Source organism: Pan paniscus, chromosome 8 (genome assembly GCF_029289425.2).
Source record: "Pan paniscus chromosome 8, NHGRI_mPanPan1-v2.0_pri, whole genome shotgun sequence".
NCBI classification, from domain to species: Eukaryota; Metazoa; Chordata; class Mammalia; order Primates; family Hominidae; genus Pan; species Pan paniscus.
The window spans coordinates 63,767,824-63,789,044 of record NC_073257.2 but is presented as its reverse complement, the minus strand read 5'-3'; the positions used below and the strand labels follow the sequence as shown (position 1 = coordinate 63,789,044).

Genomic DNA, 21,221 nt, shown 5'->3' with positions numbered 1-21,221 from the left:
AAGGGAGTCGATTTTTTTATGTCTAAGATCTCTTCCAACTCAAATTTGAGTTTCAGAAGATATTTAGCATTTCAGAAATTCTACTTTTGATATTTTAATAATTTGGTAGCCTCAAAACTTCATGTATTACATTTTGGGCTCCACGTAGATTGGGCCATTTCACATTGGTAAAAATCCCATTTTTTTTTTTCAGTATCTCACTCTGCTTCATGTTATGCTTAAGCTTCATGGATAACTTTTATTGGTTGTGTGTCAGAGACATATTGCACTTAAATTGATAGATTTTTGCCTCACAGTATTAAACGACAATAAAAGGCAATGAATATGAGCAATTGCAGAACTTGGTTCACTACAGTTTTAGGGAAACTGGGAATTGGTAAATTCAAAATTTAGATAAAAGGATTTTGTCTATAAATTAAGGATATAAAATTATACAATATAATTTTATCTATCTGGTCAAGGATTTGGCCAGAAGTAGTTTGAATCATCAAGGGGGCCAGTTTTTGCATTCTTATAAAAATTATGGCCATCACCAGCAACTTTACCCAGAAGGAATATGGTGATTATAGATTCAGATTCTTCCTTAAGGCAATTAAAGAAGACAGATAAATTGAACACCACAAGTCTTGAATTTCCAGGCTGCATCTTAAGATACAATCTACTTTTGTCATTTGTCTGAAATAGTACTTTTTTAAATAGTTACTGTTTTAAAGGCATGCTCAATAGCCATCTATTCGTAATTTGTCCAAAGCCTTGATATACTTGGCGCCTCCTCAGGTCTGTGTACACACAGACTCAAAATACACAAACACTTGTCATGAACTCCTAAGAAATCTGGCCAGGAGAGAAGTGATGGCAACAGGACTATGGGACAACACAGATGAATACCCTTTACCTCTTCACAGACCAAAGTCATACCTCCAAACAGAAGCATTGAATTCAATGCCCAGCCTGTGGCATTCAATCTTTGCCCCTATATCCTTACCTGTAGTTTGGTTTTGACATCAGTGCCTCTTGTACAAGTTAATTCAAAGCATGCATATGAACCAACTTCCCCAAGTAAGGGCTGTGATGAAAAAATTAGGGTCTGGGATCCTGCCAGGGCCTCCAGTCTCTGGATCGTGGCCCTTTTTTCTTATACTTCTGTATCTATGGGTTTCAAATTGTGCTCTTAGTTCCTCAGGTTCTGCAAATGATGAAAGTTCGAACTCCCTTCCAGATTATTTCTTGCTTTCATAGCATCAACTGTGAGGATAACAACTTTTACAGAACAGTGTTTACTGACTCCATTGTGTTCGTTGCCGCACTAAGCACATCACAGGCATTCCCTCCTTTAATCCTTGCCACAGTCATAAGGTGGGTCCTTACAATTTTGAAGGTAAGAGAACTGAGGCCCAGGAACATTAAATTGTTTTCCCAGGGACACACAGCTAGTAAATGGCAAAGGATGAGAACCCAAGCAATATGCTTCTGGACACAAATGCTCGGAACTATTCTTCTCTTTAATTTTGGCACAGGTCAGTTTCTATCTCCTCCACTAAACCTGTCCATGCGAGTCGAGAATAATTTTTCTCTCCTTCCAAATTCCTCTATTTATCTAGATCTAGTTTGCCAAGAATTCTTTGTAATCTTTCTGTCTTTCCTTTCTTTCCAACTAGATTATAACTATCTTAATTGTAGGGCTATGCCCCCTTTCTCAGTGATGCTCCCCAGAGAGTTCGGCAGTACCTCACATGAATTAGGTATGAGTCTTAGAAATTCTTGATAAATGACAGTGCAGATCTAAAATTCAATTTTCATATATCAACTGCCAAAAACAACATTTGAGATGATGTAGTTCAATGTTTTGCTGGTGACTGTCAAGGAGAGAGATATAGTTTAGAAATCCAGGTGTGTGACCTTAAGGAAGTTTCTTAAGCTCCTTAAAACTCAGTTGCCTCACCTATGCAATTGCAGTATCGATCCCTAAAGTGCAGGACTATTGTAAAGGTTAGAGATTCTACACATAGCCAAGCGGCATGTACATAGTATACAGCTGATAAAGAATTATCATTACTTAGGTACTCAGAGTAACCCTGGATTCAACTAGAAAAGTGGTCTTCAAACTATTTTACCTGACCTGAACTCAAAAATTCCAGAGAAGATCTTAATCCAGGGGAAGGAATGAGAGCGAATGAATAGCAAGGGAATTTAGGGCAACTGGATGGAGCTCCTGGAGGCTGTTCCCCTATTCTGTAACCAGAAAAGTCTGTTCTTATAAGCTTCATAAACAGAAGTACTCCATGAAATTTTACTTTAGAAATAAAGCAACAACAACAACAACAACAACAAATAATCCACTTAGGAAGATAATTTAAACAATGCTGTTTGATCCCACTCAGAAGGTTATAGACAACCATACTTTCAGGTCAATAAAGTATTGCTCTTCTGGAAGTGGAAGGAATTATGAGGGTATAACATGAGTATTTATCAATGAGGCAAACTGTTTCTCCTTTAGAGAAAACAAGCAGTAAAGAATACTTAGCTTTAAAGGAAAATGTTCAGCTACCCCAGATTGCTTCTTGAATCTTTTTTTACCTGCCTTCTGAGAAGTCAATATTTATTCTGTAGGATCTATTGTCACCTTCACAGTGAAAACTCAATTCTTCAGGACTCCTGCAAATATTGACTGGCTCACGTCCTTGCCTGTATCCTTCAATACTGTAGGCCTCAGATCTCTACAGGTCTCAATTCCAAGGAACTTCCCATTTCTTTCTCAATGACTGTGATATATGGATGTCTTTTCATCTTCTAACTATTGAAAGCAAAGAGTTATGCAACCCACCTAAGACTACCTGGATCACACTATGAATTAAGTCAATGGCCACCTATGGAAAGTACCAAAGACCTTTCCACTATGAGTACAAAAGGTTGAACTTAATACATTAGTGAGAAATGTATTTTGATGTTGTAACGTATGAAGACATTATCAACTCAGTTGTTTTCTTAAAAATGTCCATTCACCTTTGTTTTCACTTAATCCAAACTACACTCATGACCAGGAAAAGGAACAACAAAAAATCAAATGAAACTTTTTCTTTGTTCTGTTTTTCTACCAACATCCTAGCCATCAAGTTTAATAAATCTAAAAGTGATTTTTGTTAACAACATGGCTCGACAGTCCATGATTTTTTAATTTTTCCCTCCCTCTCAATCTGTTCTTCTTTTAATTTTACTTCTCACTATTCTTCAAAAGAATATATTAATAATATGTAGAAAGCTGGTACTCTTTACTAAGGCTGTGTTTTACTCCTTAAAAGAAAAATGCAACTTTCCTTAAATATCTCTGCTCAACAGCAACAAAACAAAAATAAAGCTGCAATGATGGCAATAATAACACTGACTACTTATTATAGTGTCTGTAATGTTCTTTTAAATTCCTCAATATAGACAATTTGATGAACATGATAGTATGCATATGTGTAGGTTAACACTAACTGCGCACCTGTAGGGTATAGTTCACTCCTCAAACTATAGGGGCATTACCTGGAAGGCCTTGTTACACATGGATAGCTGTGACCCACCACCGAAATTTCCTTTCAGTAGAGCAGGGCCACAGATTTTGCATTTCTAATGAGGGCCTAGGTGATGCTGATGCTGCTGTTCCAGGGACCACACTTTGAGAGACATTGGAGTAAACATTTGAAGTTCCCTTACCAAGAGTTCATACATTAGGTATGGGTAGTAGGCATATTAAGAGCCTTATTCAGGAGTCCACACATAGGGGTAGGGAGCAGAAGGAGTAAAGGAGAGGTGCTTATAGCAAGGGCTTTAAATTACTGCTACCTAAATTTGCATCAGAGACTCTGTTAATGAACTACACTAATGCACTTCATGATCCTGGCCTGCATTTTCTCATCTGGAAAATCAGGGACAACCTCTTTCATCTACTAGATTGAGGTATTTTGAAGATTACATTACATAATGCATGGGATGACAGTTTGTAAATTATAAAGCATTATTATCATGATGACTTAGAAATTTAGTCAACAAAGAACATCTCATAAGCAGAGCAGGCTTTTCAGGTTCACCAACGAAGTGCTAAGGTTACATTTCCTCAGTAGTCAGAGGAAATTGAAGGGGAAAATGAAGGCAAACACACTTGTCATGACTCACCTTATCCTTTTATTTTGTTATATAACAAAACATAATAATTTTTTTCCCAGTCTTCATTCATTGTCTTTAGCTGCTATTTAAATTCTCCTAATTCCTCCTTTGAAGAAATTTATTAACTAACATATTTTATGTAAAAAAATGTAGCTACTTAGTAATGTCTCAAACACTGAACAATGAAGTTTCATCTCATGAAACATCCATAAGGGTTTCAACGCATTACAAAAAGTAGATCCTGCAATAGGTTCTGATTGCCCATTGTATGTCTCTAAGGCATTAAACTTATGACCTTCTCATCATTATGTTACAGAATTCATCCTTTTATAACAGATGTACTTAACATGGGTCCATGTGCTAATATTTAAAAATTTTTGAAACCATAACATGCTGTATAAGTTTTTGTGAAAGCGGAGTCCTCAGACCAATAGAAGTAGTCTTATAGATACACTAGTGCTTAAAAGCAAAATGAAACATTGCAGACAAAATTTAAAAGCTTGTGATAGTAGAGCAATATAGCAAAGTAGTGTCAGACTTATGGTCCTCCTTCTCACTAGTTATGAACATGGGCCTAGTTGATCAACTGCTTTAGGTCTTAGTTGCTTTTGCAATAAAATGGGGGTAACAACACCACCCATCCCTAAAGCTCTGAGCCTCATGTGTTGTTCACAGTCTTCAAATGTTATCTGCTTTTATTACTTATTGTTACTGTGGAAACATTCATTAGGAATTCATCCTGACCCTGACCTATAGGCAGGAAGGTTTCCTTTAAGAAAAATAATTACAGAAAATACAGTATTGGCCTATGTTACTAGTTTACTTTCTATTCCTTAAATCAGTTGAATAAATACTAAAAATGCCTCTAAGCAAGTTGTTAAATGAATGAATGAAGATTCATTACACCAAAAACTGACTCAAGCTTTACATGTGTGGGAGCTTCTTATGGTGCAGATTTTTGTGGGAAAACTGCTGCTTCTGCAGGATTAGCTAACAAAAACAGCTAAAAAAAAAAAAAAAAATCAGTGTTTCTTGCCTATTGTTTAGATTCCCTCATAAATTACCTGTGATCTTTAAAACATAACACTCTATCAGCTAAAGTCTGACTCTTCTTTAGAAATAGAGAATATTCAAAGTATTCAATGTTTTAGTAATTAAAAGAAGGAGAGGGAGAATAATTTACCAAGCCTTCAGAAGGAATTAAGTTTATTGCCTTTCTTTGACTATGGGAGGTAGCTTTTGCCTCGGAAACACCGCTAATGTATGACTATCTACCAGGCCTGGTCAATATAGAAATTGGACATGAATTTTTGGGAAAGTAGTTATATATAAATTATAAATACACTTTGATTGTAACAGTTTCCCTCAAGCCTAAGGAAAAAAATCTTCTCAACCTGTAGAAAAAAATATAGTTCAATAATAGTTTGCCTCTTCTCCGAAATTCATTTTTAGTCTACTTAAACAACAAAAAAAATGAGATTAAAACATGGCTTTTGTATGTATATTTGTTCATGTTAGTCTGTTATGTAGCATCATTGATACCTAGTGAATTGATTCCTTTATTAAAGAAATTTATTTCTCAGGGATTACATAATTGGATTTATGTTACTAATTTCACAATATTCTTTAATAGACAAATGCAATGAAAATTTTACTAAGAAGAATATTGTCTAATTAACTCACTACACAAGTGTAACAACTTCCCCAAGATGCTGCCAAAATATACTATGTTTGCTTCATCGTCCGCGATGATAACATTTGTGGGAAGTCACTTAACTATCCCTTCCACAACCAGGGTCATGTTTCTACTCATCATTGGCCCAAACTTAATTTGTGTCTTCTCCCGTTCTTTCAGGATTCTTGGTAAAAATCATGTATTAAACTGGGAGAAAGCAAACATGCCTCTCTTCAACTTACCTCTCCAAGGCAGAACAGAGACTGTCTCATTAGCCCAGTTATCTCTTCTGCTCTTTTGCTATAGCACAGCAAGCATGACAGTACCTGGGTACTTGTGCTCATGAAAACCCAGGAATAACGGTATTCTAGCAATTGTTTGTGCTGATGGACAGTGTTGCTTCATTTTCACATGTGGATGTGTCTTTATCATAAATCTAATACTTCATGGTGCTCTACAATGATATTTTCTAAAAAAGTATCTGATTGCTTACTTCTTGGTTTAGGCATCTTAAGAAATTTCCCAGGTTTGCAGCTATTATAAGAATTTCATCAATGACTCCTTTTCATTAACAGTAAAAATTGGCATTCTTGTCTTTTGTTCCTTTACCAATAAAAAGCATAGTGTGGATGAATGAGATATAGAGCATATGTATTAGGTATAGGCATTATTTTTATAGCATGTAAAAGTATTTACAGCAAAAAATTCAGTCGAATCTCCTATTATTTAATTCTCATTCATCATTTAGGTTTTTGACAGTCAGCAGATTTTTCTGATAGTTTGAATAATGTAATGCTTTAAACAGCTGCAAGGGAATGTAAAGCCATTTCACTACATAGACTCAAATTTATTTTAAAAACAAAAATAAACACAAAACTCCAGACCTTTAAACTTTGTTCTTAAAACATCTATGACACTTAGTAAAATATCTTAATTAGTCAACTTCCCCTTTACTAATATCCTAGGAAAGTTTAAGTATGTAAACTTAAAAAGATTCAAACCAAGGCAGAAAAATAGTTTTTTACCCAATATTATTAAAGTCATCAATTTGTCAGATTTCTTGTAGGCTTTTTAGGCTCTTTGGCATTAATAATGAAGTATTTTAATAAAGAAAAAAATTAAATACTTGTTATTAACAATTTAAGGAGAAATAATTAGTCAGATATTTTGCCCAAGTAATGTCATAAAATATCTACCACACCCACCATAGACGTTCTTTGTAGATAAATTTCTGTGGTGATTATATTGACCAGGCACCAAGATGTTTTCCTGAAAAGTGCTTTTTATTGGGTTTCAATGGAGTTTAGTTGAATGAGACCATTTGAATAGTACATGACCAAAGGTCTGGAGGCACTGAGAGCTGAAACTCAAAGTAAGAGAAGTAGGGCTTCAATTTAATATTTACAGGCAAAAACACTCTGAGTTCAACATGTGTCACTGAATCCCTCTCATTGTAAATGAAACGCCTTTTCCTTTTAAGTTTCCAGTAACTTCAACTTCTCCATTTTTGTTATTTTGAAGAACTTTGGGCACAGAAGCAAGGCCCAGGGTAAGTGCAAATTGATATTGCTATAGCTGTGAGGGTAGTAAAAGTGAAATCACACCCGGGAGTGACACTTTAGGAAAACGTGATAATGATCTGCTTCCAGGTGTGGGGACTGAGTAAGTAAGGGGTATTCAAACAACATATGAGACATTCTTGCCCCTGTGGGGTTGAAAATGGATAGTAAAACTCCTTTCACTATACAATTTCAAAATATTTAGATAAAATATTTTAAAAAATCAAACAATACTGAAAACATTAATTGGTACTGTGGAAACCAACTATAACAAGCAATTCTTTCCCCATCCCCATGCCACTGGGAATATTTGTGATTGGAAAGATACAAAGTGGTCATTTTCAGATCACAGTTAATAAAGAAAATTTGAGGCTATTTAAGCCATGAACAAACTCAAGACTGTTGTTAAATTTTTGTTTCCAATATAATGTTAATTTTATATATTTTTATTTCTTCATTCCTCAGGGAAAAATCAATAGTTATTTTATAAGACAGGAGCAGACTATGAATATAGAACTGAATCATACCAGGATTTTTTTTCTTTCTATATCACTGTGGTTTTGATTTTTTTAAAAATATTATTCCTGGTGCTATCAGATCTTCCTCCTAGTGCTATCATGGTAACCACTGAAAATAAGTTATTTATTTTCAGAAGAATGTCAATTTATTTTTTCCCAGATGAAAACCAAAGAGCTTGCTTCAAACTACCATGGTGCTTCCTTCTGTTGGATCACTATGAACAAGCTCATAATCATATTTTATAGCATATGTCAATCTAGAGCTTTAGTAAGAAAACTACTTCTTGATAACCTAAGCTTAGAAAAAATCCACAGGTGTTCTGATCATATTCATTAGCTGGTGAAGTCACTGAAATGTATTTATTCACAGCCTGATACAATTGTAAAAACTGCTCTCCTAAACAGGAAACAAGTAATGTACATTGAAAAACTATTGAATGCTACCTAGGATTTAGTTACCACTGTGAAAATAAAAATGCATTAAGATGCCAGATAGCTCTCAGGCTAATCAAGGAAAATAGAAAAGAGAAAGGATCATCAACATTTTCAATCATGAAGGAAAGTGGGTGATGTTAGGGTTTAGGAGGTCAAAAGCCAAGGTATGTAAGAAAGAAGAAGCATGGATAGGTCAGCTATTGTGTAGAAAAATATTCCCCTCAGAATTAGACTATTACGCCCAAGTGGATGAATCCATTTTGAATGATACTCCAAATGGTCAATACTCTTGTCATTTGATACTCCAAATGACATGATGACAGGAAAATACGGACAAGTTGATATAATCTTGAATACTAAGAAATAAATGAACCTTAAAAACCAAATAAATTTGAAGACATGTTTTTATCACATGTAAAGAATAAGACAGCATTGGGAGTTATATTACGTAGTCATTTTGTAAAAGTAGCATCCACAATGTGATCTAATTAGAATCATAACATATCCAGCCTGAAGGCTTAATTTAAATATATAGAAAAAAATGGTGCTTGAGGCCTACAGTCACAAGTACAATCTCCCTAGATAGCAGAGGTGGCAGGACAAAAAAGTCCTGAAACAATAAACAAACATTATTCATACTTCATAGTGCTTATGAAACATTTGGAAGAAACAGTTGTGCACAGATATTGTTTCTGATTCATGCACAAAACCTCTGTACCTATAAATGCAGATATATGTTTGCACTTCACCAACTCTAGGCTCTTTTGTCAACACAACCTTTATATCTTAAGTAGGCACTGTGAAGAAACAAACACACACACATGCACGGATGCATTCTTGAGCTTTCTCTGAGTCTGTGTTAAAGAAGAACATGTCCCATTACTCATTTTCTTTGAAGATGGATGTTCTGACCCCAAAAGAGTTAGGCTTATAATTTGCATTCAACATCTAGTTTCTTCTTGTTGAATTAGATTCATAGTGTCTATTTAAATTTGCCAAATCAGAGTACAATAGATGTTAGTGCAGACGAACATCATTATATAGAACTCTAATAAGAAAACTGATGTTTATGAAGCAAACAAATCATTTCATTAAAAATCTTTGCTGTAAAATTCATGTAAATAAACTATTTAAAATATTTCTTTAATAAAAATTCCATGTTTCATAAGATTAACTACCATGTTATTACCAACTGTTGGCTTTTGGAAATTTTGTAGTTTCAATTAGATTACAGTATCAAGCAGTGTACAAGCCTGAAATATTTAAAAATTTTAAATACTTCAAAACAAAAAAAAAATACTGAGATATCATCAAAATATGCTATTCTGGTCTTTTTATCTTAAAAGGAATATTTTTCTCATGAAAATGAAGCATGATTGTAAAAATTGTTTCACTTAATGGAGCCATGACTATTATTTCTATAGTTAAGGTTCTTTTTAAGTAAGTTAAAAGTTGTGGCAGATTCTATTATGGTTCACTGAGTCTCATTCTTTGAGCTATGTAATTGAATGATCACTTGAAGTAAAAACATGGCAGCATCTATCAATCAAAAGAGTCCTGTGCTTTCAGAGATCAAGAATCAAATGCCAAGGAAGACTCATCCTAAAAGGGGCCCATTTGCAATTGGTGCTACAGTGAATACAATGAATAAAAAGGTGATTTCACTAATAAGATGTGTAAGACAATTTCTGGGACTCCAGTTGGCCATGCATTCTTATGTTTTTTTAAATCCAATTTCATTGTTGTATTTTCAGTTATATGCTGTACTTCTGAAGGAAAAAACGAATACAAAAAGTAGTCAATGAGATCCAGATAAAACTAATTGAAATTCACAATGTACTTGTCATTTTGCCAATAGCATTTTTTTTTTAAATGACAAAACCTAATCAAAGTAATCTGTGACTGAAATCAACCACAGGAAAATGTGTCAGAAAGACTTTTCAAACATGAAATACACACGTTTGCCTAAAGATGCAATGAAACTTACATTGTTGACTTTTGAATTCAGCTCTGTTTGTTATACAGTCATTATATACTTATTCAGGAAGCAGATTTTTTTAAAAAAAATCTTTTTCCTTCTAACTATTGCAGCTGCTTCTGCCAAGCAATAAAAGTTGCTAGAGAAATCATATATACACATACATGTAAAATTAGGGAAACAAGCTGCTTTATTGCCCTGATTTAAAATAAGCTCAATCAGTAGAAAAGAAAAGTGCTATAATATACAGCTTGATGAGCAGCTGAAGGCAAAAATATACTCAGATGCAGTTTTAGAATTCAGGAGATATCTTACTCAATGATGTTTGAATGAGATGAAGGACATTTCTTCTCCTAATTTTTCTAAACCACTGAGTAAACAAGTGGAATTTATGTGAAGAATATAACCCAAAATAGACAGATGTAAAAATTTCTTAAATATGATCCTGAGACTATAAAGAGAGAAAAGGACTTGCTCTTATTTGATTCAAATGTATAAAATTATATCATTTAAAAAATCCTAATTATGAGAAGTTATTGATTAAAGGATAATTTTCAGAAGTCAGCAAGAAAATGTAATTATACAAAACTGATTGTTAACAATCACCTTTAGTAGGAAAACAAATACATCAGCTATATTGCAGGGCAAAAATTAAAATACAAAGAAATAAAAGTATAAAGATTAAATGAATGGGCATTTTAAACAACATCTCAAAGGCCTAGGGAAAAGACATTGAAAATATTTTAAAAATATGAAAATAGTCTTACTCTTGACGGTCGCTGTCCGGGTACAGTTGTAAAGAATAGCCAATTCCCCAAACACTTTTCCTGGACCCATGGTACACAACTTCACACCTTCTTTTGTAACTTCAACCTTACCATCTAAAAAGGAGGAGGGAAAAACATGTTATATAAATTCTTTCTCATGCTTCATTTGTTGCATTTTTAATGTGAAGAGGAGTGTTAGGCTCATTTGTAAAAATGCAGTTACCAATCAAAACAAAGTCACCACGAGGCAATGCAAGACATAAAACAAAATATGGAAGTTAAGAAAAGTACATATTTTCTTAAATTTACTACTGAAAAGATTTGATATGAGATCCAAAGAAACAACAAGAAAATAGAGAGACAAACAGGCAAACATAATATTATTCCAAATCTGTTATTAGTAAACCACAGTAATTCCAATTTTAACGTAATTTTGAATCTGAAAGAAAACTTGAGTAAGTGGTACATTTTCTACAGCACACTTCATACTTGAAAATTCTCATTAGTAAGGCAGCTATTATGAAGAGGGGAATTACTTTGACCCTTTGCCATTATTTAATTCTGCTCGTGGTATCTTTTTATTTAAAACATCTTGCCTGACTTGGCCAAGACTGTCTTATCTGCTTCCTAGCTCTGCAACGTTAACTGTAGGAAAAAACAAACTACAAGGGTTGAGGGAAAAGAAAGCTGTGTTATGACAGTTTATGTTTGACAAAGGACTTGGAAAATGAAATGCTAAAGGAAGTAAAAGCTAAGGCAACACCACATACCGGGTATATATTGTTACCTGCAAGTAAAACAAATGCTATTCATGAGAGAAATGAAAAAAATACATATTTTTGAAAGTCATACCTATGTAGACTAAGAATTTCATCGCCTAACGCAATCAAGATAGAAATAAAAAGGCAACACAGTCCATTCTTGACTGACTTCTCCTCTTCTATTTTTCTCCAAGTTATTTATCCACGGTCTACAGAAGAGAAGCTTAATGCCTGGCAAGAGAGTTAGCTTGTGTTTGAAAGGAACTATGTTCCTCCAGTGTTTGCCAAACTTCAGGCCTTTATACTTTGATTTCATAATTGTTCCTTTATTTGTGTGCTACCTGTAATATTTAACCTTTTAGAGTATTGACATTAAATTCACTCCTTCCCTTTTAAAATCAACCTGGTTTTATCTAGGCAATAATCTTTGTAACAACTGAGGTTTAATGTGCTGATTAATTATTTTCAAATACTATGGAGATAAAATCTTAAATATATATATTTTAAATTTTAAGTTTAATCCATATACTAGTGGTACATGATTCACCCTTCAGAGGACATTATCCTACCCTGAAAACCATTTCACATAAATGGTATCAATGAAGAGAGAATTCTGCAGTAATTAGAATAAAAGTCCATAAAAATCTCCTCATTATTTTTGACTGGTGTATGCATGCCCCTCTGTATGTAAAGAAATTAGTCAGGAATGAACAAATTCAACAACTCAAAAGGTTTAAAAAGACTTTCTTACACAGGTACGGCCAAATATTCTAGCTTTCTCATGGTTCACTTCTTGACTGTAGGAAAGAAAATTCTTCCCCATCAAAATCAGTCTGGTAAATTCATCTTTTCATAAGCTTCAGATAGTTCCCATGGCATTTTCCTTCCTTTTTTTCAGTGGCAAACCTATGCCCCTAGAAATTTCATCTACCACTCAAGAATGAGAGACAGGACAGAATATCACACAGAGGTTAAAAAATTTATAAATCATCTAAAGATAGACCAAAAGTTTAGTTCTGGTTCTCTTTTCTGTTCCTTACTGGCCTTATGACCTTGGGCAAATTGCTTAACTTCTCTTTGCCTCAGTGAAATAGATACAATAAAAGCACCTATTTCATTGGATGATTGTCAAAATTAAGTGAGATAAAGCAGGTAAAATTCTTAACACAGTGCCCTGCACATAGCAAATGCTTAATAAATGCTTGCTCTTATCACTGGCATCATTTTCTTATAATTTATATGGAGGTATGATTTATTAGATGACATTGAAGCATAATATTCCATCATCTACTACAGAAACTAACCAAGAACAATATAGGGTAATAGAGGTTTTTAATTTCCCCTCGCCCAGTGGAGAAAGAATTTGTTTTCAGATTCCCTCTCTATGGGGGGTTGAGGAGAGAACCTTTTAGATCATATCCAAAGAAGAAAATAGAAGCTCAGAAAATCATACCAATCTTCCTAGATTAATGCAGTGGCTTTGTACTTTTCTCCATTTGCCTATGTCTGGCCAACATTTGATGTTTCTTCAGCCCTCACAGCCTAGTGGTAGAGACTCCAAAGAATAATATGTAACAATTTTGCAATGCTTTGTAAAATTTTCTTGACCTATAGATCTAGTGTCAATTATACTAATAGATCTAAAAGCAAAAGGAATAATGCCTAAAGAACTTTCAAAAATAAATGATTTGTACAAGTCTATTTCTCTGACTCTTTGGGTTTAATAATTAAACATTTTCAGTAGAAAGAAACCTATGGGCCATGCGAGTAAAACCACTACTAAGAATTCTACCAGACAGTTTTGGAGTTTTTTTTTAAAGAAGGAGGAACATCAGGACTATTGTTCTAGCTCAGTGGTTTCTTAAAGGAAATCTATGGACCCATTACATCAGAACTAATTTGTAAAGATAAGATATTCGCCCCATAGGAAAGAGTGAATATCCCTTCACTGCCATGACCACCATACTCAGTTGTACTGCCACTTCTTTCCTGAAAAGCCATGCTCATATAACACTGATGTGTTTCAATTTACTGACAATTAATTTTCTAACAAATTATGTTTCCTATTTTCATATGGCATTACAGCCAGAATTGTGTAAGTCTCCAAAGTTTAAAATTTGTGCACAAGCTCACTTCTGGTTCAAACTTATTTTCCTGATCTTATCTTATATTTGCCTAATTTTCTCATGTTTAACTTATTTTTTTGATAAGGTAGGTATAAATTATACATATATGTATATAAATTATTTGTATATATGAATAATCAGTGCTGGTAACAAAAGGTTGTATTTCACATTAATTGGAATAGCTAAAAATCACTTAGCCAGATTGTATTTGAGAAATAGCAGTTTTGACATAAAACATCTTTTCCAGGCTAAGTTAAACACTGGAAATTCAATATACTCACAACAGTCAAAAAAGTAAGGGATGTGATGTCATATGATAGATGAGAATGATCCAAAAAGCACTGCTTTTTTTTTTGAGATGGAGTCTCACTCAGCCAGGCTGGAGAGCAGTGGTGTGATCTTGGGTCACTGCAAACTCTGCCTCCCAGGTTCAAGCAATGCCCCTGCTCCAGCCTCCCAGCCTCCCAAGTAGCTGGGATTACAGGCACATGCCACCATGCCAGGCAATTTTTTTTTTCTTTTTGTATTTTAGTAGAGATGGGTTTTCACCATATTGGCCAAGACGGTCTTGATCTCCTGATCTCGTGATCCGCCCACCTTGGCCTCCCAAAGTGTTGGGATTACAGGCGTGAGCCATCGCACCCCGTCTAAAAGCACTGCATTTTTTAAGTAAACAGAAAGACATAAATGATAAACAAAACACAGTGTCGGTACTTTGTTACCCGGAGTCATAATTTGGTATCCTTTCTCACACCTGTTATGTGAATGAGGAATGGCTAATTCAAGGAGGCAGGACACACTGGATACTTTAATGAGGGCTCTTTCAGAGACATTTAGAAGTATCCCAATTTTCTAAGAGTCTAGTGAGTTACTGGTCTGATATGTGAAATTGGTTAAACTAATTTACTAGGCCACTCACCCGTCTTGTAGCAAAATTAGAAGTGATTACACATTTACAAATGATTTCCAAGTATAAATGTGTGGTTCACCTAAGAAAGCTAAGAATAATAAAAGCTTTCTGCATACACCCAGTGACCCCTAATCTCACCTAATCAACTTCCTTTCTTCCTTTAAAGTATTAAGGTAGTCATGAGGCCATTCCTTTAGTTTTATACTCCCTTAAGGAGTTGTCTCTTTTTTTCTTCTTTTTCATTCTGTGGCTACCTCTGAGATGTGTTTTACACTGACTCCATTTGCATAGAAAGTAGATGAACTTATATGTTATTATTTAGGTGGCAAAGAGGGTAAAACAAATAGGGAAAATGCAGGTAGGCTGAATATACAGCATGCTTTTGCCAGAGACATACCAAATTTAGAAACAGCTAAGTTTGGAGGTTTTTATATATTATAGTTTGCTACTAACTTTAGAAATGCATTTTGATGAGTTTACTGATGGTCTTCATTGATTAATGTGATATCTATTTCTTTTTAAAAAAACAGAAGACATTCATTAGCATTTATTCATGATTGTTTTAATACTTCAGTTTAGTTTCAGTTTCAAATATGTTAGATTTCAAATCAAAGACTCCTTTTTCAAGAGTATCAGAAAGTTGTTTTCCAGGCACCTTACTAAGTTCTATACTGTTTCTATTAATTTCTCTAAGACCAACAGTTACTAGAGGCTATTAGGTCTGTTACTAAGGGAACAAATGATAACCCAAATGTGGTAATTTATATATTCTGCTTCTGTGCATTTTACTATTTATATTTACTTTTAAAAAATATATTACTAGATTGGTATAATTTTCATCGTGTCCTCTTACCACCATATTCATAAGGAAGAAATATTAAAAAAAATTCAAATCATTTTAATTTGAATTCTACTAAATTGCTAAAGTTTTTTGTATGAGAGAAGATTTGAAACAGTTGGCTAAAATGAGGTTTAAAGGGTTATTTATAGTTTTATTTAGCTCTTTTATCGCTCCTGGCATTGTCATGAATAATTGAAAGATGTATCATGGTAACTTGAATGCACTTTTAAATTTTACTTCAGATAACACATGCCCATTTATGCTCTGGAATGAGCTGAGTCATAAGTCCTAAACCTTGTCATTTTGAGAAGCAATCAATCTTCTGGTTTTTGGCACCACTATACACATACCACCCTTGGAAGGTGTTAAGCATTAAGGGATCCATTATAGCATATCTACTTCTGTGTTTATCTTTTATAAGGCCCTATAAATAATGGAAGAAACTGAGTTTAGAGGGAGACTCAGAACCTCCCGGCTTTGTTTATCCTTAAGAGTTTTTCACTAACCTGTGGTTTTGTGCCATAAGGACTTTCATGATAAGTAGAATCAGCTTAGAGATTTATTACTGGCAGGCAGAAATAGAATGCTGGCAATAACCTAATTATAATCACTGTGCTTAGTTCCAGAAATCTTGGTTGGAACATTCAGGACAACTTGATTGACTATTAAAGGGAACCAGGTGTTATAACAAAGGTCTTGTCTAGACAAGAACTCTTATCTCCTTCCTTCTATAATCTGTTTGACTATACCTTCATGATTTTGTAGGTTGGAGTTTGTGGCTTTTACATTACATATTCTCTCATAATGTCTTCTACAGTTGCTAGATTCAAAAGGAACTTTCAATATTCTGGTAGTGGAGCTGTGCTGTCACCAGCAAGGATGTATTTTCCTTTGGGAGATGGGGTTCATCTGCGGATCTGCTTTCTTAATAGATTAGGCATACTATTATATCAGACTTGCCTTGCAGGGTCATTTTAGATGGGGGGTGCTGTCACCCAGTAAGAAAGTAGAAATTGATGAGGCTGCCATGGGGCTACCTACGGGGAAAAGCCATCCAATTCCCAGGGACAGACTATAAACTTTGATATCACCCTTAAACCTGTACTTCTTGTTAGTCATTTATATATGTCTTTCTTAAGCCACTATAAGAAGGAAAAGGATGACCCCACTGTGAGATGCAATTTTGTTCTTGAATTAAAGAATAGCAGTGTGTCCTTGCCTTATCAGTTGTCAGTTTAAGATTGCTTTCAAATCTGAATAGATAAAGTCTCTCTGGATCTGAACTCTTGCCCCCTAGATGATGTGTTAACTCTTCACAGTATTAATCTGGATGTTTGAAAATCATTCTTTGGACATTGAATAAAGCCTGTGAGAAACGGCCCTATTTTAGTTTGTTTTACTCCTAGTTGGCTATGTATCTTGCTTAGTAGTTTCTCATTACACATATATATGTATTAGGTTTTTTTTTCTAAACCTTTTTGTATCCATAGTTTCTAAGACCATCATGTTGTTAGAATATTTTAGTTAGAACCAAGCTTCTGATTCAAAGAGGTCACTTTTCTTTGATATCATCATAGAAATAATTCTTACAGGGTGCTCAAAAGCACTAGTTATCCAAATGGAATGAAACAATGTGAGATGGAAAAGTCTAGTTGAGGTTGAAGCTACATGAGTGAAGATCTTTGCTTCTCCTTAGATTAGGCAAATCTGATTTCCCTTCTGGTCATGACTGCTATAAATACACTTGAAACAATTTTCGTTACACTAAATTACAACAGATTATAATACATATTGCATATGAACTAAAACCATTATAGTTATTCTTGGTTGTGAATCAAAAACATAAATAAGCTATCCAAAACTAAAAATCTCATTTATGCAAAAAAAGAGTCAACATACTTATCAAGGTATCTCAACTTCAGAAATGTTTCTAATTCTGAAGTCATGAGGCATACATACATATTCACAAAGAAAACTTATATGAGGAAACAGACTGAAATTTAAGCAATTTTAATATTTAGATATAGAGAATCATCTGAACCATCAGAATGAAAGTCTGGAATGAGAAACTTACATTGCAGCAATTCTGTCCTTGAAGACAATTAAGGAAAAGAGAACATACTAAACCTATTGTAGATGGGTCAACCATTTATCTGACAATGAACAGGATTCTGAAAGGACTTCACAACATCCTTCCCCAGCATCATGATTCCATAAGCTTTCTGTGCATTATCTTTTGAAATGTTAGCACTTAAAATACATGTCAAGCACTAGATAAGTGTTTGTGGACTGATATCAATTTCCAGTAATGAGGAAAGCTAAAGACAGGCCATAGATCCAGTGTGCACCCACAAAAAAGAAAGGAAAATAGACTAATCATCCCCTAAATAAACGAGAGCTGAACATATAATTTAATTGTCTTAATTAAGTCAAGTGTATTAAGCTTAATTCCAGCAATGTATAATACATTCTTGCTCTATTGTTTTTTCTATAATACATGAGCACCTTCAATTAGCCTAAAGAATGAATGGCTATTTCCATAATTGCTTAGAGGCAGGAAAATGGCAAGAGTACTACAATCACTATCAGAATTGAGGGCAGTCTTAATGTGATTTTTATTTTTGTTATGTTTTAATATTAAGCTTGGGTGAGTATGTAATACAATGTAACAGATCTCAACTGGGGGCAATTTTACCCCTAAGGGTACATTTGGTAATATCTGGAAACATTCCTGGTTGTCACAACCAGGGGTCCTCTGGCATTTAGTGGGTTAAGGCTAGGGCTGCAGTTATAATGCAGAAGATAGTGCCCCCACAAGAAAGAACTATTCAGCCCAGTGTCAGTAGTGCCAGAGTTGAGAAGTCCTGATGTAAACAAAAATCCATGAGCATACAAAATACTCTATATTTGAAGGGAAAACTTTGACTTCCACTATTTATCATATTAACTTCCACCAAATGTAAATTACAACCTAGATAAAAGGGCAGCATCAGGTTGCATATTTAACTAAATCATGTTGCCAGCAGATTGAATAAAGCCACAAAGCTACTTTACTGAATAATTTTCCACAGCAGATGTCACCTGAAATTAGAAGTAATTACAGAAATTTCTAAGCTCATGAAGACACTCTACTGATGTTAGAATAACATCCTTTCTCCACACATACTTGAGGATTTCAGATCCTGGCTCCACCATTGACTGACTGTGGAAACTTAGATAACTTATCTAACTCTCTGTGCATGGATTACCTCACTACATATTTGGGATAATAGTATCTTATTTCCTAGGGTTATGATAACTGAATTAGATAATACATGTAGCAAGATAAAGAATATATACGTTGAGTAGTTTTTAAAGAGAAAATTTTCTTTCTTATAAAAAATAAAATACATTGAGAAGCAGTTTTAAGTGGGGATAAGCAGGCCTCTAGGTCATGGTTCATAAAATTTAGAAGGGAAAAAGAGCAGAGTCATAAACATACAGGAAAAATGAAGAAGCTAGAGGTTACAGAGAAAGAAGCCAGTGGGAAAGTCTCATACTTCAGAGACTGAAAGACGTTGGTAAAAAGGATGTCTAATGTACAGTATTCAATTATTTGTTGCCAGAATGAATGTCCTACCCCTCTCTCCAAATTCTTAGTAAAGTCTGTTTCATATTAATTTCTTGTGTGAGGGGTTTGGGGGAAGATGAAAGCTTGAGGGAAGATCTACTGCTTAGGTACGTCAAAGAATAGAGGGGTCAGGATATGATGAAGGAGTGATGAGGAAAGTTAAAAGGCAGGAGATTTGGAGTAATTGTGCAAATTATATTAATGTGAGAAACTAAGGACTCAGGAATTTGCATGTATCTTAGGATCATTTCACAAGATGTCAAATGAATACTAAATCCAATTTCATCTAAATTTCAAGGCATTAGAAAGTGAATAGAGTCATTCTTCAATATACCTGGGGATTGGTTCCATGACACCTATGTATATCAAAGTCCATGAATACTCAAGTGTTGCAGTCATTCCTCCTTATGTGTGGGTTTCTGTAGTTTCGATCCATGTTTGGTTGAAAAATACCTACATGTAACTAGACCCGTGCTCAATCCTGTGTTGTTCAAGGGACAACTGTACTGTCAACAAGATGTTGCTTCAATCAGAGATTACATGTCCTTTTTCTAAGTCCATTTGTTTAGCTTTGTCATGGCTCTTAGGCAGAAAAAGGAAACAAAATCACAAAGTTCTTAGCAGATATCCTGGCTTCACTGCTCTTGGATGCTTTGAACCTTTGGCTCTCAGTTTCTACAACAATGCAATGGGAATAATAACTACCTGCTTCACAGTATTAATATATAAAATTTATGTGAAAGATCTTTGTGTGTGATGAAGCTTTCTGTTAATATTAGCATAAACTAATTGAGGGGACAGTTATTTAATTCATACCATATCTGGTTGTAAAAAAAAAAAGGGTTAGTAAATACTCATTGATGAATATGTTGGAATGTTAGTCAAAATGTTAGTCACTATTCCTGTGAGTATGCTTGTGTGAAAGCCTTAGGACTACATTATAATTTCATTTCATGTAACATCCAGAACAATAGAAAAAACAATAATTCAAAGTATCAACCTCCTACTCATTAAAAGCATTTCTGGACTATAACTTACTTCACCCAGTGGTATAATACATTTCCTACCATGAGAATTGTTACTTGACAGTTTAAAATATCTGCGCTTGATGTGATATATGTATTTTTTCCCATTTTATGAGGTTAGGATTCTCCAGAGTGTACAACAAGCACTTATCTACCTGCACATTGTTTTAAAACAAAGAACAAACTAAAATGAAGAATAACCACATACCCTGCAAAAAATACTAAACATCTGCTTAATAAGATGAAAAAGAATGCTTTTAAACTTATTTTCTCAAAAGCAATTACACAAATGGCCTGGGGCAGGTTGGGGGTGAGAGGACTTGCTTTGAAAGTCACTACCCAGACAGAGAATGATGACCTTTGTCCTCCAGCACCATTGAGGACAAAATAAGGAGGACTCAAGAATAAGGAAAAACTGAGGGTAAGAGAAAACTGCTGAACAATCCTCTATTTGGCAGTCAAGGAAGATGGTAGACTAATGCGTAAGAAGAGCTTTATCAACTGATGACTGAATAAACAAAATATAGAATGATATTCAGCCATAATAAAGAATGACCTGCTGATACGTGCTACAATGTGAATGAATCTTAAAAATATGCTAAGTGAAAGAAGTCTGTCACAAGAACCACATGTTATATAATTCTGTTGATTTTTGGTATTTTATCTTATTTCAATAGTTTTTGGTGAACAAGTGGTTTTTGGTTACATGGATAAGTTCTTTAGTGGTGATTTCTGAGATTTTGGTTCACCCACCACCTGAGCAGCGTACACTGCATCCAATGTGTAGTCTCTTATTCCTTCCCGCCTTTCCCCCTCCCCACTGAGTCCCCAAAGTCTATTATATCATTCTTATGTCTTTGTGTCCTTATA

At 34.4% G+C, this 21,221-nt stretch overlaps 1 protein-coding gene across 4 annotated transcripts in view; it reads right to left on the bottom strand.

Moving 5' to 3' along the window:
* The window catches only part of PRKG1 (protein kinase cGMP-dependent 1), a 1,295,238-nt gene that overhangs the window by 806,177 nt on the left and 467,840 nt on the right, over window positions 1–21,221 (bottom strand). For all 4 annotated transcript variants that reach the window (XM_034930587.3, XM_063607406.1, XM_003806332.6 and 1 more), the window contains exon 3: window positions 11,079–11,192. In XM_034930587.3, the coding sequence (XP_034786478.1) occupies window positions 11,079–11,192 (114 nt within the window). The remainder of the gene's footprint in view (window positions 1–11,078; window positions 11,193–21,221) is intronic.